The following is a 19,589-nucleotide window of genomic DNA, read 5'->3' on the forward strand; positions in this document are numbered from 1 at the left end:
TGACCGCCAGCCCCAGTCTCTCGCATTTGTCTGTGACCATCTGCGGTGCGCTCCCGCTGGCTTGCTGGGTGGAAGGGCACAGCCTTCCCGCTGGCTGCGGACGGGGCCTATTGTGCTGGGTGTCACCGGCAGGTGCGATGGGCGCACCTTCCCCAGCCCCTCCCGCAGCTGCCACCACCCTCTGGGGCCAGAACCCCGGCTGCTGGGATCCTGGGATCATTCGTGTGGCCGCTGCCCAAGGCCTCGCAGGTCTCCCCTCCCCTGTGCGGCAGCAGCTTAAAGCGCCTGGTTGTTAAAAAGGCGAAGATCTCCTAATAAGAGAGAGGGATCGCTTTATGATTCCTATTTAGACTTCTACATTATTCCCTCGGTCCTCATTCTCTGCCATCAGATTCCCCTCCTCCAGTTGGGAGGCTTATTTAACGAGTCAGATATGAGCAGGCGCTGATATAAAAATAGAGGCAGGCGGTGGGAGCTGGCACCGTGACTCACCGGGTGGCAGGCGGTGGCGCTGGGCAGACAGCTGCGGCCCTCCTCCCCTCCCCTCCTCCTCCTCCTCCTCCCCCTCGGCCCCATCCCTTTTCCCCCTTTCCCTTCTCCCCTTCCTCCCTTTCCTCCTTCCCCCCCACCTCGCCTTTCCCTATCTTGCTCCGCCCCCTCCCTCCCCCTCTCCCCTCTCCCCTCCCCAGTGCACAAAGCACCGTCCTCAGAGCAGACACTGGATAGAGCGGTGCTATTTGAGGCAGGTTCCCCCCAAGGCTCATTTACCATTTAAGATTCCTCTGCATTAGTGCCTGAGGAGGAAACGCCAAAATAGCACGAACTCTCGTTCTCCTGTGCTCTTTCCGGATTTTCTACGGAGAACATTCCAGTTCTAATGACCCTCTGTGCCAGCTCCAAGGTGGGGATAGACTGGGAGGAAGTGAAAAGGCTGCAGCCCAGGGGCACCCCACCTCAGGACCCAGGCCCCGCCCCCACCTCAGGACCCGGGCCCCGCCCCCACCTCAGGAGCCAGGCCCCACCCCCACCGCAGGACCCAGGCCCCGCCCCCACCTCAGGACCCAGGCCCCGCCCCCACCTCAGGACCCAGGCCCCGCCCCCACCCCAGGACCCAGGCCCCGCCCCCACCTCAGCACCCAGGCCCCGCCCCCACCTCAGGACCCAGGCGGCCCAGCCCTCACCTCAGCACCCAGGCCCCGCCCCCACCCCAGGACCCAGGCCCCGCCCCCACCTCAGGACCCGGGCCCCGCCCCCACCTCAGGAGCCGGGCCCCGCCCCCACCGCAGGACCCGGGCCCCGCCCCCACCTCGGGCCCCAGGCCCCGCCCCCACCTCAGGACCCAGGCCCCGCCCCCACCTCAGGACCCAGGCCCCGCCCCCACCTCAGGAGCCGGGCCCCGCCCCCACCTCAGGAGCCGGGCCCCGCCCCCACCTCAGGACCCAGGCCCCACCCCCACCTCAGGACCCAGGCCCCACCCCCACCTCAGGACCCAGGCCCCGCCCCACCTCAGGACCCGGGCCCCGCCCCCACCTCAGGACCCGGGCCCCGCCCCCACCCCAGGACCCAGGCCCCGCCCCCACCTCAGCACCCAGGATGTACCCCCATCTCAGGACCCAGGCCCCATCCCCAACTCAGGCCCCAGGATGTACCCGCATCTCAGGCCCCAGTCCCCGCCCCCACCTCAGGCCCCAGGCCCGCCCTGCCCTCCCCACCTGCCGCTCCTGCTCCGGGACCGCCAACTGCCTGGCTGCCGCACCAGCCACAGCGCACACTGGCTCCCGTGTTCCCATGACTGTGGGTGAATGTGGGTCAGGGGCCGGAGAGCCGTCACGGCGTCTGTCCCGCTGCCTCCGGTGATGCCCGGTTTTCTCTCTGTCTCTGCCTAAAACACGTCAGTGGCTTTCCACACTTAGATCAAGGAAAAACTGCATCCTCCGCAAGGGAGGGTCTGCTCAAGCTGGGGGCGCCTCCCGCTGCACCCTCACCCCGCACCGCCCTACACCCCAGCCTCGCCCGGCCCTCCTGGGGGCTGGGGGCTCCACCCTCCACCCCACCCTGGTCTTGAATGAGCTGCTCCTTTGCCCTTCGCCTGCTAACTTCTCTCGACCCTTCAGACGTACCTCCACCTGCACTTGCTCATTGAACCCTTCTGTGTGGCCCTTGGCTCGCTCTGTATTGTCACACGCCACACCTCTGTTTTGTCGCATGTGCCAGATTTACGGACTTACGTTGATTTGTGTTATGTAACTGACATGTCTCCCTTCACCCTGATACTCTAAGGCCCCTGAGGACTGAGCCCCTGAGTCCTTTGGCTCACCCTTTTATCCCCTAGCACCGTGCCTGGCACACAGGAAGTGCTCAATAAGTGTTTGTTGAATGAATCAGCACATTAATTGCTGACTGGTGGGTAGGCCCCTAAGCAGGCAATAGTCGAGGGACAGCGCTCTAGATCCTTTTGGAAAAGGAGCTAAGGAATGAGCAGGGGGCGCCTCGGTGGCTCAGTCAGTTAAGCGTCCGACTTCAGCTCAGGTCACCATCTCACAATTTGTGAGTTTGGGCCCCTCATGGGGCACCGTGGTTTCAGCTCGGAGCCTGCTTTAGATCCTCTGTCCCGCGCCGCACCCCCCCTCCCCTCTGCCCCTCCCCTGCTCACACTCTCTGTCTCAAAAATAAATAAAACCTTTTGTAAAAAGGCAAGATGCAATTATAAACAACAACAACAACAAAAGAATCAGGACTAGGTTGGGGATGTCTTGATTTCTCAGACTTATGAGGACAGCCCCCACGCCTGTGTCCTTGGACAACCAGGAAGTTGGGTGGAGGAAAAGGATACTTCCCTGGCAGTGGACCATGACCCTGTGTTCTCCCGTGGCCTGGGACAAATCTGTTTGCCTCACAGTGGCCACATTGCCCTTTGGAAAAAATAGAGACATTCGGCTCAGGGCTGGGATGAGGGTGTGGCAAACACAATGCCCCGGGGCTCAGGGACTTGAGGAAGAGCCCGCTCTGAGGACAGTGCTCCCCCTCATCCTGGCCCAGACCAGAGTGTCTTCCTCTGTGAAGTCCCTTGAATTCGAGAGGCCCTGAGACCCTGGCTTTCAGATTCCTGGCCTCCAGTGCCCGTGCGGTGCGGGAAGAAACACGGGGCTCCCCTGAGGTGGCAGACGCAGGCCGGCGGATTCAAGCCTCAGTGTCCCTGGTGGTCTGAGCGCACCTGACTCTACACCCACGCCCCCGCACCCCCACCCCGCCATCCCGCTCTCCACCCGTGTGCTCGGCACTACACTCTAGAGTCTAAAAAATTAGAGGCAAATCCAGGTTCCAGAGAAGCTTCCAGAGATAGATGTGAAGCATGTAAGGCATCCCTTTTAAGCATTTGGAACCCGGACTAGAATTCAGTGTCTGGGACCCCAGGGACTCTTTCCTCACTGCTGTCTGCCAAGTTCACCCAGGACTGCTCTGGAGCTCAGCAAGTTTAGCTCCTTTCAGCAGGTGCCGCCTTGGGCTCTTGCATGACACGGTGGCCCTGTGATCCACTGCCCAGCCCAAACCCCAAGGTTCCTCCATCTGTCTCAGGAGCCCAGCCTCTGGTCACCAGCCGGGTTGTGAATGGATCTGCCCAAACTTGTCCCTGCTGCCGAAAATACTATCCAGGGCTACTGGGCAATGGGGGCCTTTTCTCTTCTGTTTGTTTGTTTTGTTTTGTTTCTCATTTTCTTCCTGACTATATTTAATATTGACATAATATGCATTTCCTGAAGAAAAATAAAGTTGGAAGAAATATTGAGGCATAAAAAAGGCAGGGGAAAAAATCGCCCACCAACATCAACCTTGCAGAACCTGCTGCGATGACTTACCACTTTGACCTAGTTCCTTTGTCCCTGTCGCCCTTCATTCATTTTTGTTTTGTTTTGTTTCTCGTGGTTCAGCTGATCCCTGGTGACACATGGCACGTTCTCATAGGGGCTGCAAGGGCTCCAGGCACCTCTGCCTCCCAGCTGGTACCCTGTCATCCTGGGGAATAGTTCAGAGCCAGAGCACTTTTAGGTCCAAGGAAAAAATAACAGCCTTGAAATAAGGCAGCAGAACTTGAGGCAAAATTCCTGAAGCTTGTATATGAGGTTTGTGCTGTTTTTCAGAGGTGGCTAAAGCCAAGCCTGAGAAGTAAGAGACGTTGAGTTCTATTTTTAGAGAACATGGCAGGCTAAATTCTCAGAATCAACACTCCTGTTGAAAACAGCTTTAAAAAAAAAAAAAAAAGCCAGATAAAGTATTTAAAAAATCTTACAGGCCCTGAAGAGTTGACAAGATAGTAAAGAATTACTAGGGCCAAAATCCAAGGAAAGCCAGAAACGCAGCAATTCTAGGAACAGCTCTTTCCTGGAGAGGGTTTATCTTGATTACCTTGCACTTGGGGTTTAACAGCTTTGTAAAGCTTGGGGCCCCTAAGGGCTACACCACAGGGTGGGAGTGAAGGAGTCACCCAGAAGTAAACCCTACCCCGCGCTGACACTCAAGTCCCCGGAAGGTAAGTGGCCTTGACACTGAGCATGTGGTGGTAGTGGTGTGGGGTGCGGATTTCGGAGAAATTGTGAACACAGCTGAGCCCTCACGTGTGTCTGTAGTCCCAATCCGTATCGCCTGGGAGGACCAAAAGACCTCAGGCTGTGAATTTTACCATCATTGCAGATTACTAGTAGCCTAGGAGCTCTCTGGCAGAAGCAAATACAAATCGTTTCTGGAGAGAGTCACTTTTATTCTGTTTCCAAGTATTCTACAAGTAATTCTTTCAGGACGGTGAACATGGCGTTGTTAACAAGAAAACACATGGAAACAAGGTAGTATGGACAAGAATCAAAACAACGGATAACAGAAACAAACTCCAAGACTCCAGCTACTGGGATTATTAGGTACACGTTGTGAAAAACCAAAACCAAAAACAAAACGAAACAAAATTATGCGTGCTCCATCAAGGAAGTAGGAGAAAAGCTAACAAATATCCCCTGGGAACAGAAAATATAAAAACATGACCTCGTTGATTTGGAAAAGAACAAAGCAATTTCTAAAAATTTCTATCAGTGAGAAAGTTAATAACAGAGACTTGAAAGTGAACGAAGGAACTTCATGATAGATTAAGTAAGAGGAAGAATTAGTGGGTTGGAAGATCAGTTGGAGGAATTACCCAAAATGCCCTTTGGAAAAAATACAGACACTCAGCACAGGGCTGGGATGAGGGTATGGCAAACACAGTGCCCAGGGGGCAGGGACTTGAGGAAGAGCCCGCTCTGAGGACAGTGCTCACCCTCAATAATTAGAGCAAAATATATATAACATAAAATGTTTTATTTGAACCATCTGTCAGTGTACAGTTTGTGGCATGAAGTTCATTCACCTTATTGTGCAACCCCCACCACCATCCATCTCCAGAACTTTTTCATCTTCCCCAACTGAAACTTGGTGCCCATTAAACACTGACCCTCCCTTCCCTTGTCCCCCCAGTCTCTGGAAACCACCCTTTCACTTTCTTCCTCTGTGCATTTGACTACACTAGGTACATCATATAAGTGGAACCATACGGTATTTGTCTTCACGGGACTGTTTGATTTCACTTAGTGTAATGCTCTCAGAGTTCCTCCATGTTGTAGTATGTGTGAGAATTTCCTTCCCCTTTAAGGGTGAATAATATTCCATTGTCCGCATATACCATATTTTGTGTATCCAATCATCCATCAATGGACACTTGGGCTGCTTCTATCTCGCGACTCTTGTGAACCACGGCGCTATGAACGCGGTTGTGCAAATATGTCTTTGAGTCCCTGCTTGTATTGCTTTGGGGATGTGCCCAGAAATAGAAATCGCTGGATTCTATCTTTAATTTTTTTTTTTTAGGAATTGCCATAACGTTTTCCACAGAGGCTCCACCATTTTGCAGTACTACCAGCAATGATCAAGAGTTCCAGTTTCTCCACATTCTTACCAACACTCGTTATTCTGTTGTAGTTGGTTTTCTGTGTGTTTTTACTATAGCCATCCTAACAAGTATGATCATGCGCTTATCTTATTAGCCATTTACAGATCTTCTTTTGTGAAGTGTCTATTCAAACTATTTTGCCCATTTTATTGCATTTTTATCTGTTTGTTATTGAAGTGTAGGGGTTCTTTCTATAGCCTGGATATCACACCTTTGTCAAATATGTTTTGCAGACGTTTCCTCCCCGTATTAGGTTTGGCTATTCATTTTTTAAATGGTGTCCTTTGATGAACAGGCATTTAAATTTTGGGGAAGCCCAATTGATCAACTCTTCAGAACGAAAGGAGAGAAAAAATGGGACCGGAGCCAGTATTTGAAAAAAATAATGGTTGGTGGGGCGCCTGGGTGGCGCAGTCGGTTAAGCGTCCGACTTCAGCCAGGTCACGATCTCGCGGTCCGTGAGTTCGAGCCCCACATCAGGCTCTGGGCTGATGGCTCAGAGCCTGGAGCCTGTTTCCGATTCTGTGTCTCCCTCTCTCTCTGCCCCCTCCCCCATTCATGCTCTGTCTCTCTCTGTCCCAAAAATAAATAAACGTTGAAAAAAAAATTTAAAAAAAAATAAAAAAATAAAAAATAATGGTTGGTGACTTCCCACACCTGTTGAAAAGACACCAATCCACATATTCAAAAAGCTCATAAATTCTAAGGAAGTAAAAAAATAAATCCACAATTAGGTACATCATAGAGAAACTGCAGAATACCAAAGACAAGGAGAAATCTTAAAAAAAAACGAAGCAAAACAAAATAAAAATACTGAGAGGCAGGGAGAGGGAAATGCAAATTGCCTCAAAGAAACCCCAGGATGACTGTTGACTTCTCGACAGCAAAAATGGCACTCAGAAGATAGAGAAATGTCATTTTCAATATGCTGAAAGAAGTAACTGTCAACCAGGAATTCTGTATTCAGAAAAAAAAAAATCTTTCAAGAATGAGGGAGAAACAAACAAAAAGTGAGATATATTGCAACCAACAGAGTCTCATGAAAGACATTGTAAAGACTTTGTGCTTCGGGTAGAAAAAAACGATCCCACTTGGAAAGGATCCATAAAGAGGAAGAAATGGGCAAAGAAAATTATTAATATACAAGTAAATCTAAACTGACAATTATAATACTTTGAGGAAGTTAAAGCCATGACTGATGTATAACAAATGATAATGTCTGGGGGGTTATAGTTTTTTTTAATCTTTATTTATTTTTGAGAGAGACAGAGTGCAAGCAGGGGAGGAACAGAGAGAGAGGGAGACACAGATTCTGAAGCAGGCTCCAGGCTCCGAGCTGTCAGCACAGGGCTGGGTGTGGGGCTCGAACTCACAAAACACCGGGAGATCATGACCTGAGCGAAACTCTGACGCTTAATGGACTGAGCCACCCAGGCACGCCTGGGGGTTTAAAAAGATAGAATGAAAATACATGACAAGTCAGGAGGAAGGTAAATTGTTGGAATGACAGTCCTCAGAGGGTCTCATATTGTACCAGGAGGGAGAAGTGATTAATTTTAGACTTTGAACAGCCGAATCTAATGGAACAGAATAAAATGGTAGACTTAACCCAAATATGTCAGCAATTACATCAGATACCACATGGGTCAAGTGTTTCAATTAAAAGACAAATTTGTCAAGCTGGAAAAACTACGTAACCATATGCTGTTTATAAGAAATACCTATAAAACACCAGGTTTTATATATTGAAAATAAAAGAATAGAGTCGAGAGTTCCACGTTCAAGTCTTTGCTCTACCACATTTCCTAATTAATTTATTTATTTATTAATCTATTTATTTATTTATTGAGAGAACGAGAGAGCAGGGGAGAGGGGCAGAGGGAAAGAGAGAGAGAGAGAAAGAGAGAATCCCAAGAAGGCTCCATACTCACTGCAGAGCCCAACTTGGGGCTGGATCCCATGACCCTGGGATCAGGACCTGAGCTGAAATCAAGAGTCGGACACTCAATCAACTAAGCCACCCAGGCGCCCCTCCCTTTTCCTAATTTATAAACTTAGGCAAGTCACTCAATCTTGAAACCTCACCTTTATCATTTATGAAAGTGGAACCGTACTCTCTACTCTAGCTACCTTACAAACTCAAATGAGTTCATGCATTTGAAGGTGCTTCATATAGCATAAGACACAATATTAGCGTAAGAGCTGTAGGACCTATTATAATGAATTACTAATGTAGGGGCACCTGGTTGGCTCCCTCCATTAAGTGTCCGACTTCGACTCATGTAAGAATCTCCAGTTCATGAGTTCGGGCCCCGCGTCGGGCTCTGTGCCGACAGCTAGGAGCCTGGAGCCTGCTTCGGATTCTGTGTCTCCTTCTCTCCCTCCCCTTCCAATGGCTCTCACTCTGTTTTGCCCTCAAAAATAAACATTAGAAAATTTAAAAAAATTAATTATTGATGTTAATATAAATTAATTGTTATAGGGCCTCTTAGGTACCATAGTGGGTCAAATTGTTCCTCCCTATTTTGGGCTGAATTGTGTATCCTCACTCATTCATATGTTGAAGTCCTAACACATCCAGTACCTCTGAATGTGACTATATTTGGAGATGGTGTCTTTATTTTTATTTTTTTTTAATGTTTATTTTTGAGACAGAGAGAGAGAGAGAGAGAGAGAGAGAGAATGTGAGCGGAGGAGGGGCAGCAAGCGAGGGAAACACAGAATCCGAAGCAGCCTCCAGGCTCCGAGCGGTCAGCACAGAGCCCGAGGCGGGGCTCGAACCCATGAACCGTGAGATCATGACCTGAGCTGAAGTCAGACACTTAACGGACTGAGCCACCCAGGGGCCCCTGAAGATGGGGGTCTTTAAAGAGATAATTAAATTAAAACGAAGTCATTAGGGTGGACACTAAATCCAACATAACTGGTGTTCTCTAAGGAGGAAAGTTGGACCCAGACGTGGAAAGAGGGAAGATGAAATGAAGACACAGGGAGAAGACGGCCATCTACAAGCCAAGGAGAGAGAAACCAGTCCCCACCGCCACCTTGACCTCGAACTTGTAGCTTCCAGAACTGTGAAGAAGGCAATTCCTGTTGTTCCAAGTCACCTACTTCGTGGTAATTTGTTACAGCAGCCACAAGAGCCCAACATAGGTACCGTGAAGGAACTAAGTGAGGACACGGTGGGATGAGGATCTAAGGGTGTCACGGCTGTCCCTTGACCCATGCTATAATCTGCCGTTCCTGAGGCCAGCTGTGGTGACCAGCAACTCCGCACAACGATGAGGCTTAAGAAACTCCAATCGTTACCACATAAAAGGCAATCCTGATTCTATTGACACATATGAGAACCACCAATGTCCTCTTTGCACCTTCCTCGATCTTTTACTCGCTCACTAATCAGCCCCAGGACCTGTTGAACGTCAGGATAAGCCATTAAGAAACTGCTAATGGGGGAAGGGTCACTTGGAGGTCTCAGGGCTTATCATCGGCTTACGGTAATTACACAAAAGAACTATGACATCTCCATGGTGCTAAAATGGGTGCCTTCCAAAGGACGGTGCAGGGCAGGAAGGAAATGAGAGTGACAGAAGCGAGACGAAGAGGAGAAGGAGGCAGTCAGGTAGGCAGGCTGACCACACAAATGCCCACATGGCCGTGCCGGTCTGGTGACGTGAGCCCCTCCCCACCTCCCGCCCTCGGGGCTGAGGCACCCCCAGGTAAGGGGCCGTGCTACTCTGTGTCCCCAACACCACAGGCAGGACAACCTGCTTGAGCACCATGAGGGACGTGTATCCCCATAAGCACCATATTTGGAACCCATCGAGCCTTGTCGGAAAACAATGGGAGGGAAGCCGGCCTCATGGTGGCAAGTGACTGAACAGGCAACAAAACAGCCACTGTGTCCACAGCATCTGATGGCTCCCAGTGCGGCGTGTGCCGGCCTCCCTCACTGCCCGCAGAGCGGCTCCAACAGCCTTCGTGGTGATCAGAGTCAAGGCATAAGGTGCCTGGCGATCCTGGGGATCAGGGCCCCAAACGCGTAAGGATGGGACCATATCTTAGCCCTCTCTGTACCCCTTGCACATGGTACGTGGGCAATAAAATATTTTATTAACCTTTGGTGGGTTCTACCACATCTGGGGTGATGGGTCACGGGACAGATGCAGCTGGGAGGGACCCTGATATCCCCCGGTCTAATTCGAGCTTCCAAAGGTTTAAGTGATAGAGCCTAGCATGTGCCGTGGTACTGACTACTTTCAATTCTCCCTCTCAGCCTTAATCTTTTTTTTTTTTTAAGTTTATTTATTTATTTTGAGAGAGAGAGAGACAGAGACAGCGTGAATGGGGGAGGGGCAGGAAGAGAGGGAGACAGAGAATCCCAAGCAGGCTCCACACTGTGGACACTGATGGGGGGGCTCGAACCCACAAAACTGTGCCATCGTGACCTGAGCCGAAATCCAGGGTCAGACGCTTAACTGACCAAGCCTCCCAGGCGCCCTCATCCTTCATTTCAATCCTGACACACTCTCTCTGCCCATTTTCTTCCCTATTCCTTCCTTCTTCGACAGAACACTGGTAACATAGATTCAGCGAAAACAAATTGGTGGCAACTTACCAAGGTTTGTGAGAAGGAAATAAGATCCCCGATAAGCCTACTGCCAAGTCTAGGGAAACACACCAAAAGCAACGGGGGGTGGGGTGGGGGGTGGATTCTTTGCTGCTTTCAATTCTCTCACTGCTCCAGCAACGGATTCCCCGAGATGGCTTTTCGGTGGGGAATCAGATGTAACATTATTCACTCTAGCGCTAAGGGTACTGCCACCACACAGGGACTTCTCGACTGTTACTACTACAGACACTCATAGAGCTGCCGGAAATAGTTCTTTCTCCCCTCGCCCGGCACAGACATTTGTATACGCTCTAGATATATATTCTCAACAGACTCATTCTTTATTACACCACACCCACCACTCTCTTTCAGGACAAACATAGGTAATAGACCTGATAGGAAAGTACAGAACGCCAATAAAATGCCTGTTTTTTGTTTGTTTGTTTGTTTGTTTGTTAGAAGTGTCAGTAAAGGAAAGGTAATTTTTAGATTTGGCACATTCCCAGTGAAACCACGCAATTGATAGTTTTTGCACGTTTTGTCCATAGAAATGTCAGAGGCAATGCATGAGGAAACGTTACCAGATTATATCGAAAACTTCTGTGGATCCTAAATGATCATGAGCTATGTAATGATTATGATCACCGGGAAAATGTGTTGTTACCCCCTTACACACCTTACTGAAGTCTTAATTAAGTGATGTTGGGTTTTGGTTAAAAAACACTTAACATGAGCATCGGGATCTCTGCTGTCAGCACAGAGCCCACTTTGGACCCTCTGTCTCCCTCTCTCTCTGCCTGTCTCACTCGTGCTTGCTCTCTCTCTCTCTCAGAAACAAATCTTTTTTAAATTAAAAAAACAACAACATGAAAATTAGCTAACTCGTGTAATTCTGACATTTTTTTTTCCAGGCTGCTGGCTACATGATTATTCGGGCTGTGTGTGTGTTTTGTTTGATCATATATGCCTATGTATATTTACTGTTATCAGTAAAACCTAGATTCCTCTGAGAGACTAGGATGTAGCTCATTTTAAACATTTATCCACCCTTGGTGGGCAATAACACATAGCATCATATGCTTGTTTTATTAACGTTTTAAATTCTACCGAATTATTGGTTTTCTTGATCTCTGCGTTTGGCAGTCATTCCCACCTTAGAGGCCTCAAGGATTTCAGAACCTTTTCAAAAAGGAAAGGAGAGAATGAATAAACACATGGCTACGTGGCATATAACACTGCATATTGTTAATTCTACTTATAAGCCTATCTCCAAAAGAGTTTGTTACCTGCCTTGAGTCAAAATCGATTTTACTTAGGTACCACTGTCCTTGGTAATCTTGACTAGAAGACATTAAGGTAGTTCTGTTTTTGTTTTAAAGAAGACGGCTGTGCTGTCCCATAGAAATTCCTAGTCTGTTAGTATATTTCGTGCCTTCTGGAACATTGCGAGTGCTGGGAGGGAGGACGGTCGTCTTCCTTCTTCCCTGTTCATTCCTCTTCATACTCCTGCTCCACTGGCACCAGCGCCAGTGCCAGTCTCAGCTCCACTCCCCGCAGACCCCTCCTTGCTGGGCCGCCCTCCGTGCCCGGCCCAGCCCTGCACGCGCCGCCCTTTCTGGAAAGCGCATGTGTCCCTTACCCTCCTCCCACCTCTGGGCGGCGCTCCTCCCCAGCCCCCAGCCTGGAAGAGGCACTTCCGTCGCCTTGGCACGAAGCAAAGGACTTCCCAGTCGGGAAGAGAAGTGACCGCCTTCCCTTGCAGATGAAAGCTGGTTCATTAAATGCAGCGCACCACTTTTTCAGTTAGGTCTCCAGATGCAGTAGGGAAGGCCGATCCCTTAAGGTGGGACGGAAATGCGCTCTGAGGGGCGGCTCCCGGCGCCAGCACCGTGGACAGCGCCCGCCGCCGGCCGCTGGCCAGAGCCACCCCCGCCCGCCGGCGGCCACCCCAGAGCCTGCGGTGGGAGAGATGGCCTCACCACCGACCAGAGGGGCGGGCCTGCCAGTGTTTGGGAATGGATCTGATCCAGAGGGGGAGACCGCGAGCAAGGGAAGACTTAACTAAGGCGTCGCAAGGAGCGCGCTCATTCCGAGTATCGTGAAAAGTCACGCAGGAAGGTGGGGCCCCTCTTCCTCCCCTGCCCCCTGCGACTCCCCCCCGCCCCGGCAAATAAACACAACGAACAACTTTACGCAACAGACAGAATGGCTGAGTTTAATGCTTCAAGTTTTCCATTTCCTTCCACAGGGCTTTGTTTTAAAAATAACAAAATGAGGTAAATAAGTTAATGTATGTACACGTTATAAACATTGTGTCGGATTGCGGCCGCGGCAACTCAAGTTGTTAGAGACGAAGTTGCTGCGCGGTGACTCGAGGTCAGCCACCTGCAACCTGAGCAGATTTGTCGTCCTGAGGAGAATTCGCACGCTGTTGGTGGAATGGGGTCTAGAAGCATTTGCGGTGGACGATGGAGGGGCCAGCCTCGTCGTACTCCTGCTTGGTGATCCACATCTGCTGGAAGGTGGACAGCGAGGCCAGGATGGAGCCGCCGATCCACACCGAGTACTTGCGCTCAGGCGGGGCGATGATCTGTAAGACAGGGAGCGCGTCAGGCCGGCGAGGGCCGCACCCCGGGGCCCACCCGCGGGCAGGGGGCGCGGGCCGCCGCCAACCTTGATCTTCATGGTGCTGGGGGCCAGCGCCGTGATCTCCTTCTGCATGCGGTCAGCGATACCCGGGTACATGGTGGTGCCCCCCGACATGACGTTGTTGGCGTACAGGTCCTTCCTGATGTCGATGTCGCACTTCATGATGCTGTTGTAGGTGGTCTCGTGGATGCCCGCCGACTCCATGCCTGGGGGCCGCAGGGAGGAGCGTGAGCCGGCGGGTGCGAGCCGGGGTCCGGGCGGGGCCCCGGGGCTCCCGGGGAGGCCGGCGAGCGGGACTCACCGATGAAGGAGGGCTGGAAGAGCGTCTCCGGGCAACGGAAGCGCTCGTTACCGATGGTGATGACCTGTCCGTCGGGCAGCTCGTAGCTCTTCTCCAGGGAGGAGGAGGAGGCGGCCGTCGCCATCTCGTTCTCGAAGTCCAGGGCCACGTAGCACAGCTTCTCCTTGATGTCGCGCACGATCTCGCGCTCAGCTGTGGGGGGGCAGGGGCAGGAGAGGCGCCCTCAGCGCAGGGCCCCGCGGCCCGCGCGCCACCCCGCCCGCCCGGGGAGCCCGGAGCGCCGCGCACCTGTGGTCACGAAGGAGTAGCCGCGCTCAGTGAGGATCTTCATCAGGTAGTCGGTGAGGTCGCGGCCGGCCAAGTCCAGGCGCATGATGGCGTGCGGCAGGGCGTAGCCCTCATAGATGGGCACGTTGTGGGTGACGCCGTCGCCGGAGTCGAGCACGATGCCTGCGCGGGGGGCGGGGCGGGGCACACGGCGGCGGTGAGCGCGCGCCCCCGAGGCCGGGCGCGGGCGCGCGCGGCGGGCGGGAGCGGGGGAGCGGGGGAGCGGGGCGGCCCCGCGCGCACTCACCGGTGGTACGGCCGGAGGCGTAGAGGGACAGCACGGCCTGGATGGCCACGTACATGGCGGGCACGTTGAAGGTCTCAAACATGATCTGGGTCATCTTCTCGCGGTTGGCCTTGGGGTTGAGGGGGGCCTCGGTGAGCAGGGTGGGGTGCTCCTCGGGGGCCACGCGGAGCTCGTTGTAGAAGGTGTGGTGCCAGATCTTCTCCATGTCGTCCCAGTTGGTGATGATGCCGTGCTCAATGGGGTACTTCAGGGTCAGGATGCCTCTCTTGCTCTGCGCCTCGTCGCCCACGTAGGAATCTTTCTGACCCATACCCACCATGACGCCCTGCGGAGCGGAGACACCACGCCCACGTTACCGCGGCTCCCGCGACGGCGGCTGGCCTACGCGGGGGTGGGGGGTGGGGGTGGGGACCCCCTCCCGGCTCCCTCCGCGGACGGGCAGCCTGACCTGGTGGCGAGGGCGGCCCACGATGGAAGGGAACACGGCCCTAGGGGCGTCGTCGCCGGCGAAGCCGGCTTTCACCAGGCCGGAGCCATTGTCGCACACGAGGGCGGTGGTCTCGTCTTCGTCACACATGGTGTCTGGTTTCTGTAAAGGACAGGAAGGCCGTGGAGACGCACGACGCGACAGCGCAGGAGTCCCCGACGGCCCGAGCGCCCTCCCTTCCCGGGGACCGACGGACGTCCCCAGCCCCGAGCCGCGCGTCGCCGGCCAGGGGAGCGGCGGAGGGCACCCTGGCGGGCTTCGCTCCCCGGGCTCAGGGCCGCGCTGCGGAGAATCTCGGAGAAATTTCTCCACCCCGGGAACCCCGGCACAGTGTCCGCCGGGACACCTCTGCCTTCGCTGCAGGCTACCTGACGCAGGAGCCGGGCGCTGGCGCCCCAGGCCTCGGCGCCTCGGCGGCCTAGTCTGGGCGGTTGAGGCGGGCGATACCTGCTCGCCGGGCAAGCGCGGGGGCCGAAGGAGATGCCCGTGGGAAGGGCTTTGGTGCGCCGTGCCGAGAGGAGTGGCCCATTCCGGACCCCCACGACATTCCAACCTCAGAACAGAGGCACCGTTTCGCCTGATGGCGACCCCAGAGAATTGCGGCCTTTGCTGCTCCTGGGCTCCGGCCTTCCTCGGGAAGGCATTGCCCTTGGAACGACTAAAGCAAAACCTCTAATCCACCCGGCACATACGAAACGCCAGGTAAAGGAGCCCAAAGAGGCTGGGGATAAATTTGGAGATGTTTCCCAAAGCTGATGGCCTCGGGCCTCCTCTATAAAGCGCGTGTGGCTCTGAGGACCAAGCCACGGGGTGGGCGGGCAGAAAGCAGGCCTGGGGGCTGATCAGGTGAGTCGGTTGGGTTCTACCCCGGAGTTCTCCAGGCTCCCCTCGGTGGTGCCCTGTCACCTTGTCCCCCTGTCCTATTGTTCTCCTGTCCCCGGCCCCCTGCCCCACTCCCGCCCTACCTGGGCGGGTGGCTACACCTGCTGCTCTCCGACTCGGGCCCTGGTCGCCGCGGGAGGGAAGCGAGGCTTCTCTCGGCGCTGTCCGCTGCGGTGGCCGCTGGTCCTCGCGCTCAGGTTTTATATAGCCCGCGGGCGCTCCCCCCCGCGCCGCCCCGCAGGAATGTCGCTCCCCTTCTCGAGCCATATTTGGGTGTTGGGCACTGGAGCCCCGTCCCCCAGCCGGCTCGCGGCCTGGGTCCCCGCCCGGGTCCCCTGCGCTGACCAAAGAAGGAGCGGCCTGGCCCGAGCCCAGGTAACGCGGGCCGGGCCGTATATGGAGTGTCTCCCCGGCCGGTCGGCCCCTCCCGACCCGGCCCAGTTGCCCGCCCGAGGGGATGGGGTGGGGCGAGGGTCACCGCGAGCGCCAGTGGGTGCGCGTGTGCGCCTGCGCTCCCGGAGCTGCACCTGTCCGCAAGGCCTCCCCACCCTGTCCGCTCTGCTCGCACAGGGCGCTCCGGAGGGTGCCTCCCACATTTCATCCCTTCTTTGGGTTTACTCAGACCCTCAGAGCCCCACGTGCGGCTACAGGGAGGAGGGAGCCGTGTCCCAGTGGTGGGACAAGAGAGGATGGGAGAAGCGGTCCCAGGAAGGGAAGGAAGGCGACCCCCGCTCCCCGGTGAACTTCGCCTCTCCCTTCCCACCCCTGAGCTCCCCGATTCGGAGGGCTGACCCGCCCCCACCGCGGAGAGGGCCACCGGCGGCGGGAGGGCGCGCAGCTGTCGCGGGCCAGACAGCTGGCGGCGGGAGGAGAGGGCGGAGAGGCGGGGAGGAGGAGGAGGAGGGCTCCCGGGGACAGGCCGGGGCGGCGGCCCCGGCCGCGCCAGGCACGACGCCAGGGCAGCCGGAGCTGTTCCTCTCAGTGACACGCAGCGCACTCGGGTGTTCGTGAGGGGAGTGAATTTGGCGGTGCTGGTGGTGGGTGTTCTCTTCCTCCCGGACTGAACCCGCCCCAGGTTGGGTGGGCTGGGCTGAGGCCCCAAACCGCCACCTCCCTGGTGGGACTAAGAGTGTCCCTGTCCTGGGGCTGAAAGGCAGGGGTCACAACTCCCGACCCGGTGGTGGAACGGGCGAAGCGCCCTTACTAAATGAGACCTTGCTCGACCTTCCTCCCGGTAAAGAGGACAAGGACATTGCACTCTAGGATGGGTAGCGATTTTTCCTTCTGCAAAGGCTGAACAAACTCATCTTTCTATTTAGAGGGTGCAGCCTTGCCAAGGCCAGGCTGCTTCCCAGTCCACCTTGGAGCAACTCACCCTCTACCAGAGCCTGCTGAAGCGGTTCTATTTATACCACTGATACATGGGGATACGCCTTTCAGATTTTCTAGAAGGATTTGGATCTACTTATGGTAAGGTGGAGCGAGGGTCAGAAGAGGTTATCCAGTCGGTGCCGGACTCGCATTTTCGGCAGGGGTGGGGGTGGGGGAACAAGCGCAGTCCTAACCCTGCCATCGAAGGCAGAAGGAGAGACCGTTTTCTGTGATGAACTCAGTGCCATGCTTGGAGCGGGTACATCGGTGCTGTGGTGCCAGCGCGGATGGAATCATTCATTTTTCTGATGTGCTTAAGTGTTCCCAAAATAGTTGCAATTCGCATTTGGTCGTGGAGCTGGGCAAGGGGGACAGGTGTGGGTTCTCCGGAGGACGGATATAAAGGCACATGTAACCCTCCCCGGTAGCCCACATCATGGCAGCTCTTCCTAAACCATCAAAGTCCGTTAGAAAATGAAGTTTGTTTAGCAGGGGGCCTATGTCGTGAGTATAAAGAGTCAGCTGAAAGCTGCTGTAGTTTCTCTCACATGTAGCTTTTTCAGTTGTTGCAGAGAACGAGTGAGTAACAGACAGAGCTACGTGTCCTTTTTAATACCTTCTGTTCTGCTGTCCATGGGTAGTGAAGATGCTAGGAAGGAAACAAACAAAAAGACGCCCCCCCCAAAAAAAAATCCAAAAAAACCCTGCAAATGCACTGTATGCACAATTTTGAGGGGTAAAGCTTAAATTCTGGCCTGAAAATAGGAAGGATACCTAAGAATTTGTTGCTTTTTTAAAAAGGGGAACTGGGCTGCCACTATCTTCCAAACCTCTTGCTCAGTGTGGTTCCTCTCTCTCCCATAGCAAGCTTTTCTGAGCCCGGAGTCTATCGGTTTCAAAGACACGTGAAAAGCTATGAAGAAAACCCAAGGGAAGGAAACCTCGGGAGCTGGGGCCCGAAAACACAGGGCCGGACATCTGCTCTCCGCCCACGGTTGGGGCTGTTTATTTTTTTTTTTTTTTTTTTTTTTTCAACGTTTATTTATTTTTGGGACAGAGAGAGACAGAGCATGAACGGGGGAGGGGCAGAGAGAGAGGGAGACACAGAATTGGAAACAGGCTCCAGGCTCCAAGCCATCAGCCCAGAGCCTGACGCGGGGCTCGAACTCCCGGACCGCGAGATCGTGACCTGGCTGAAGTCGGACGCTTAACCGACTGCGCCACCCAGGCGCCCCGGTTGGGGCTGTTTAAATGGTCTCTTGACGGGTCACCACGGGGCCACCCAATCCCATCCTGGTCTTGTTGAGTTCTCATTGGCCTAGGGAATAGACCTAACCGGTGAGTGCAAAGGCCACCTCCATACATGTACGGTTTTGGGGAACACAGCAGTGCTCTGCTCGCGCCTAGTAAGCGGGTGGCTGCCCGCAGAGCCTTTTGAGAACTATCGCCAAGTAAAGCTCAGCCACGGAGGGAATGCTTGACAGAGAGCGTCGGCTTCTAAGTTTTCCCTGGCTCTTGACACTCTGACGGGGCCTTGGGCTGCCGCTCAGCTGTCTTCTCCACAGCCCTGTCCCCTCGGTTCCTCACTCATCTGTGAGCCACCTTGCTGGGTCTCAGCCTCCCACTGTTATTTCCTACTGATTCAAATACGAATTCATAGAATGCCTTATGTGCTTTCACGTGGCTCCCTCGGATGCTTGTAACTATTCTGAGGGAAATAAGACCCGTACTAGTCATGCCATTCAATGTTAAAACTCAGAATAAGGCTCGGTGAGTCAGACCACAGGGCCCCCGGGATCCCACCGCTGGGGCTTGGGCGACTCCCCCTCCCACCAGGAGCAGTTGGGGGTGGGACCCCTTTCTCCCTTCCTTCAATCCTCCCCAACACTTGGTTTCGTTCCGGAAATATAAAAGATCCTCAAGGGATCTTTTCCAACAGGAGCCAAGGACATCCAGAAATGAAGTCACGGCTTCCGCCCTGGCCACCTCTGAGGGCCGTCACCTCTCGTTCTGCCCCCACTACCTCCTAATATCTGGCATAAGAACCTGGTGAAAAATCTGCACTTGGCATTTCTGGGTATGCCCCTCACCCCTTCTGAATGGCTGTGTGGCCTTGGGCAGGTCATTTCAAGAAAGACTGTATTCTCAACTGAGGGTACTACCTACTCCTTAAGACCGACTTGGACAGAAGTGCCTGGGACAGAAGTGCTCAATAAATAGTACAATATCTTTCTTCTGAGTGTCTGGAGGAGGTGGGGTGGGGGGTGGTGAGGTGGGTAGGTGAGCAAAGGACATTCAAAATGATTACAACTGTTCACTAAACGTGTATAAGCATCATCACAAACTGAACAGGAAAAGTCATGCAATTTTAAAGGAACTTGGAGCACACAAAGATTTTTGTAGAAAGATTTATTCTATTATTTAAAATGGCAAAAACAAACAAACAAACAAACAAACAAGAAAAAGCCAACCCAAACCCAAACCATGAACTCAAATGTTAAGATCATTAAGAAGGGAGAACTGTTAAATAAACCATGGCATAGCCATGTGGTAAAGTGTCAGGCACTCATTAGAAAATTGTATCTTGAAAAATCATGCATTCTTAAAGGGGGGAAACTGTTTCTTGGGGGGTGTGAAAAAAACTTAGATATTACAATGATTTGTGGCCTCCAAAGGCATAGTACATTATGTGTGTGTGTGTGTGTGTGTGTGTGTGTGTGTGTGTGTGTGTCTATCTATCTA

At 53.5% G+C, this 19,589-nt stretch overlaps 1 protein-coding gene across 1 annotated transcript; it reads right to left on the reverse strand.

Annotated features, from left to right (window-relative positions):
• Positions 1-12,771: 12,771 nt before the first annotated feature.
• On the reverse strand, positions 12,772-15,663 carry ACTA1 (actin alpha 1, skeletal muscle). The gene is made up of 7 exons (XM_030335246.1): positions 15,560-15,663; positions 14,556-14,696; positions 14,108-14,432; positions 13,822-13,983; positions 13,534-13,725; positions 13,257-13,438; positions 12,772-13,173 (listed from the first exon to the last, which is right to left on the reverse strand). Exons 2-7 carry the CDS (start codon positions 14,682-14,684, stop codon positions 13,030-13,032), a joined length of 1,134 nt encoding a protein of 377 aa, XP_030191106.1. The 5' UTR covers positions 14,685-14,696; positions 15,560-15,663; the 3' UTR covers positions 12,772-13,029.
• Positions 15,664-19,589: the final 3,926 nt, after the last annotated feature.

This window comes from Lynx canadensis, chromosome D2 (genome assembly GCF_007474595.2).
Source record: "Lynx canadensis isolate LIC74 chromosome D2, mLynCan4.pri.v2, whole genome shotgun sequence".
In the NCBI taxonomy this organism is placed as follows: Eukaryota; Metazoa; Chordata; class Mammalia; order Carnivora; family Felidae; genus Lynx; species Lynx canadensis.

Coding starts and splice junctions, on each gene's coding strand:
- ACTA1 (XM_030335246.1), bottom strand. CDS start 14,684: ATGTGTGACGAAGACGAGACCACCGCCCTCGTGTGCGACAATGGCTCC. Junction 13,439..13,533: donor CTTCCAGCCCTCCTTCATCG/GTGAGTCCCGCT, acceptor TGCGGCCCCCAG/GCATGGAGTCGGCGGGCATC. Junction 13,174..13,256: donor CCAGCACCATGAAGATCAAG/GTTGGCGGCGGC, acceptor CCTGTCTTACAG/ATCATCGCCCCGCCTGAGCG.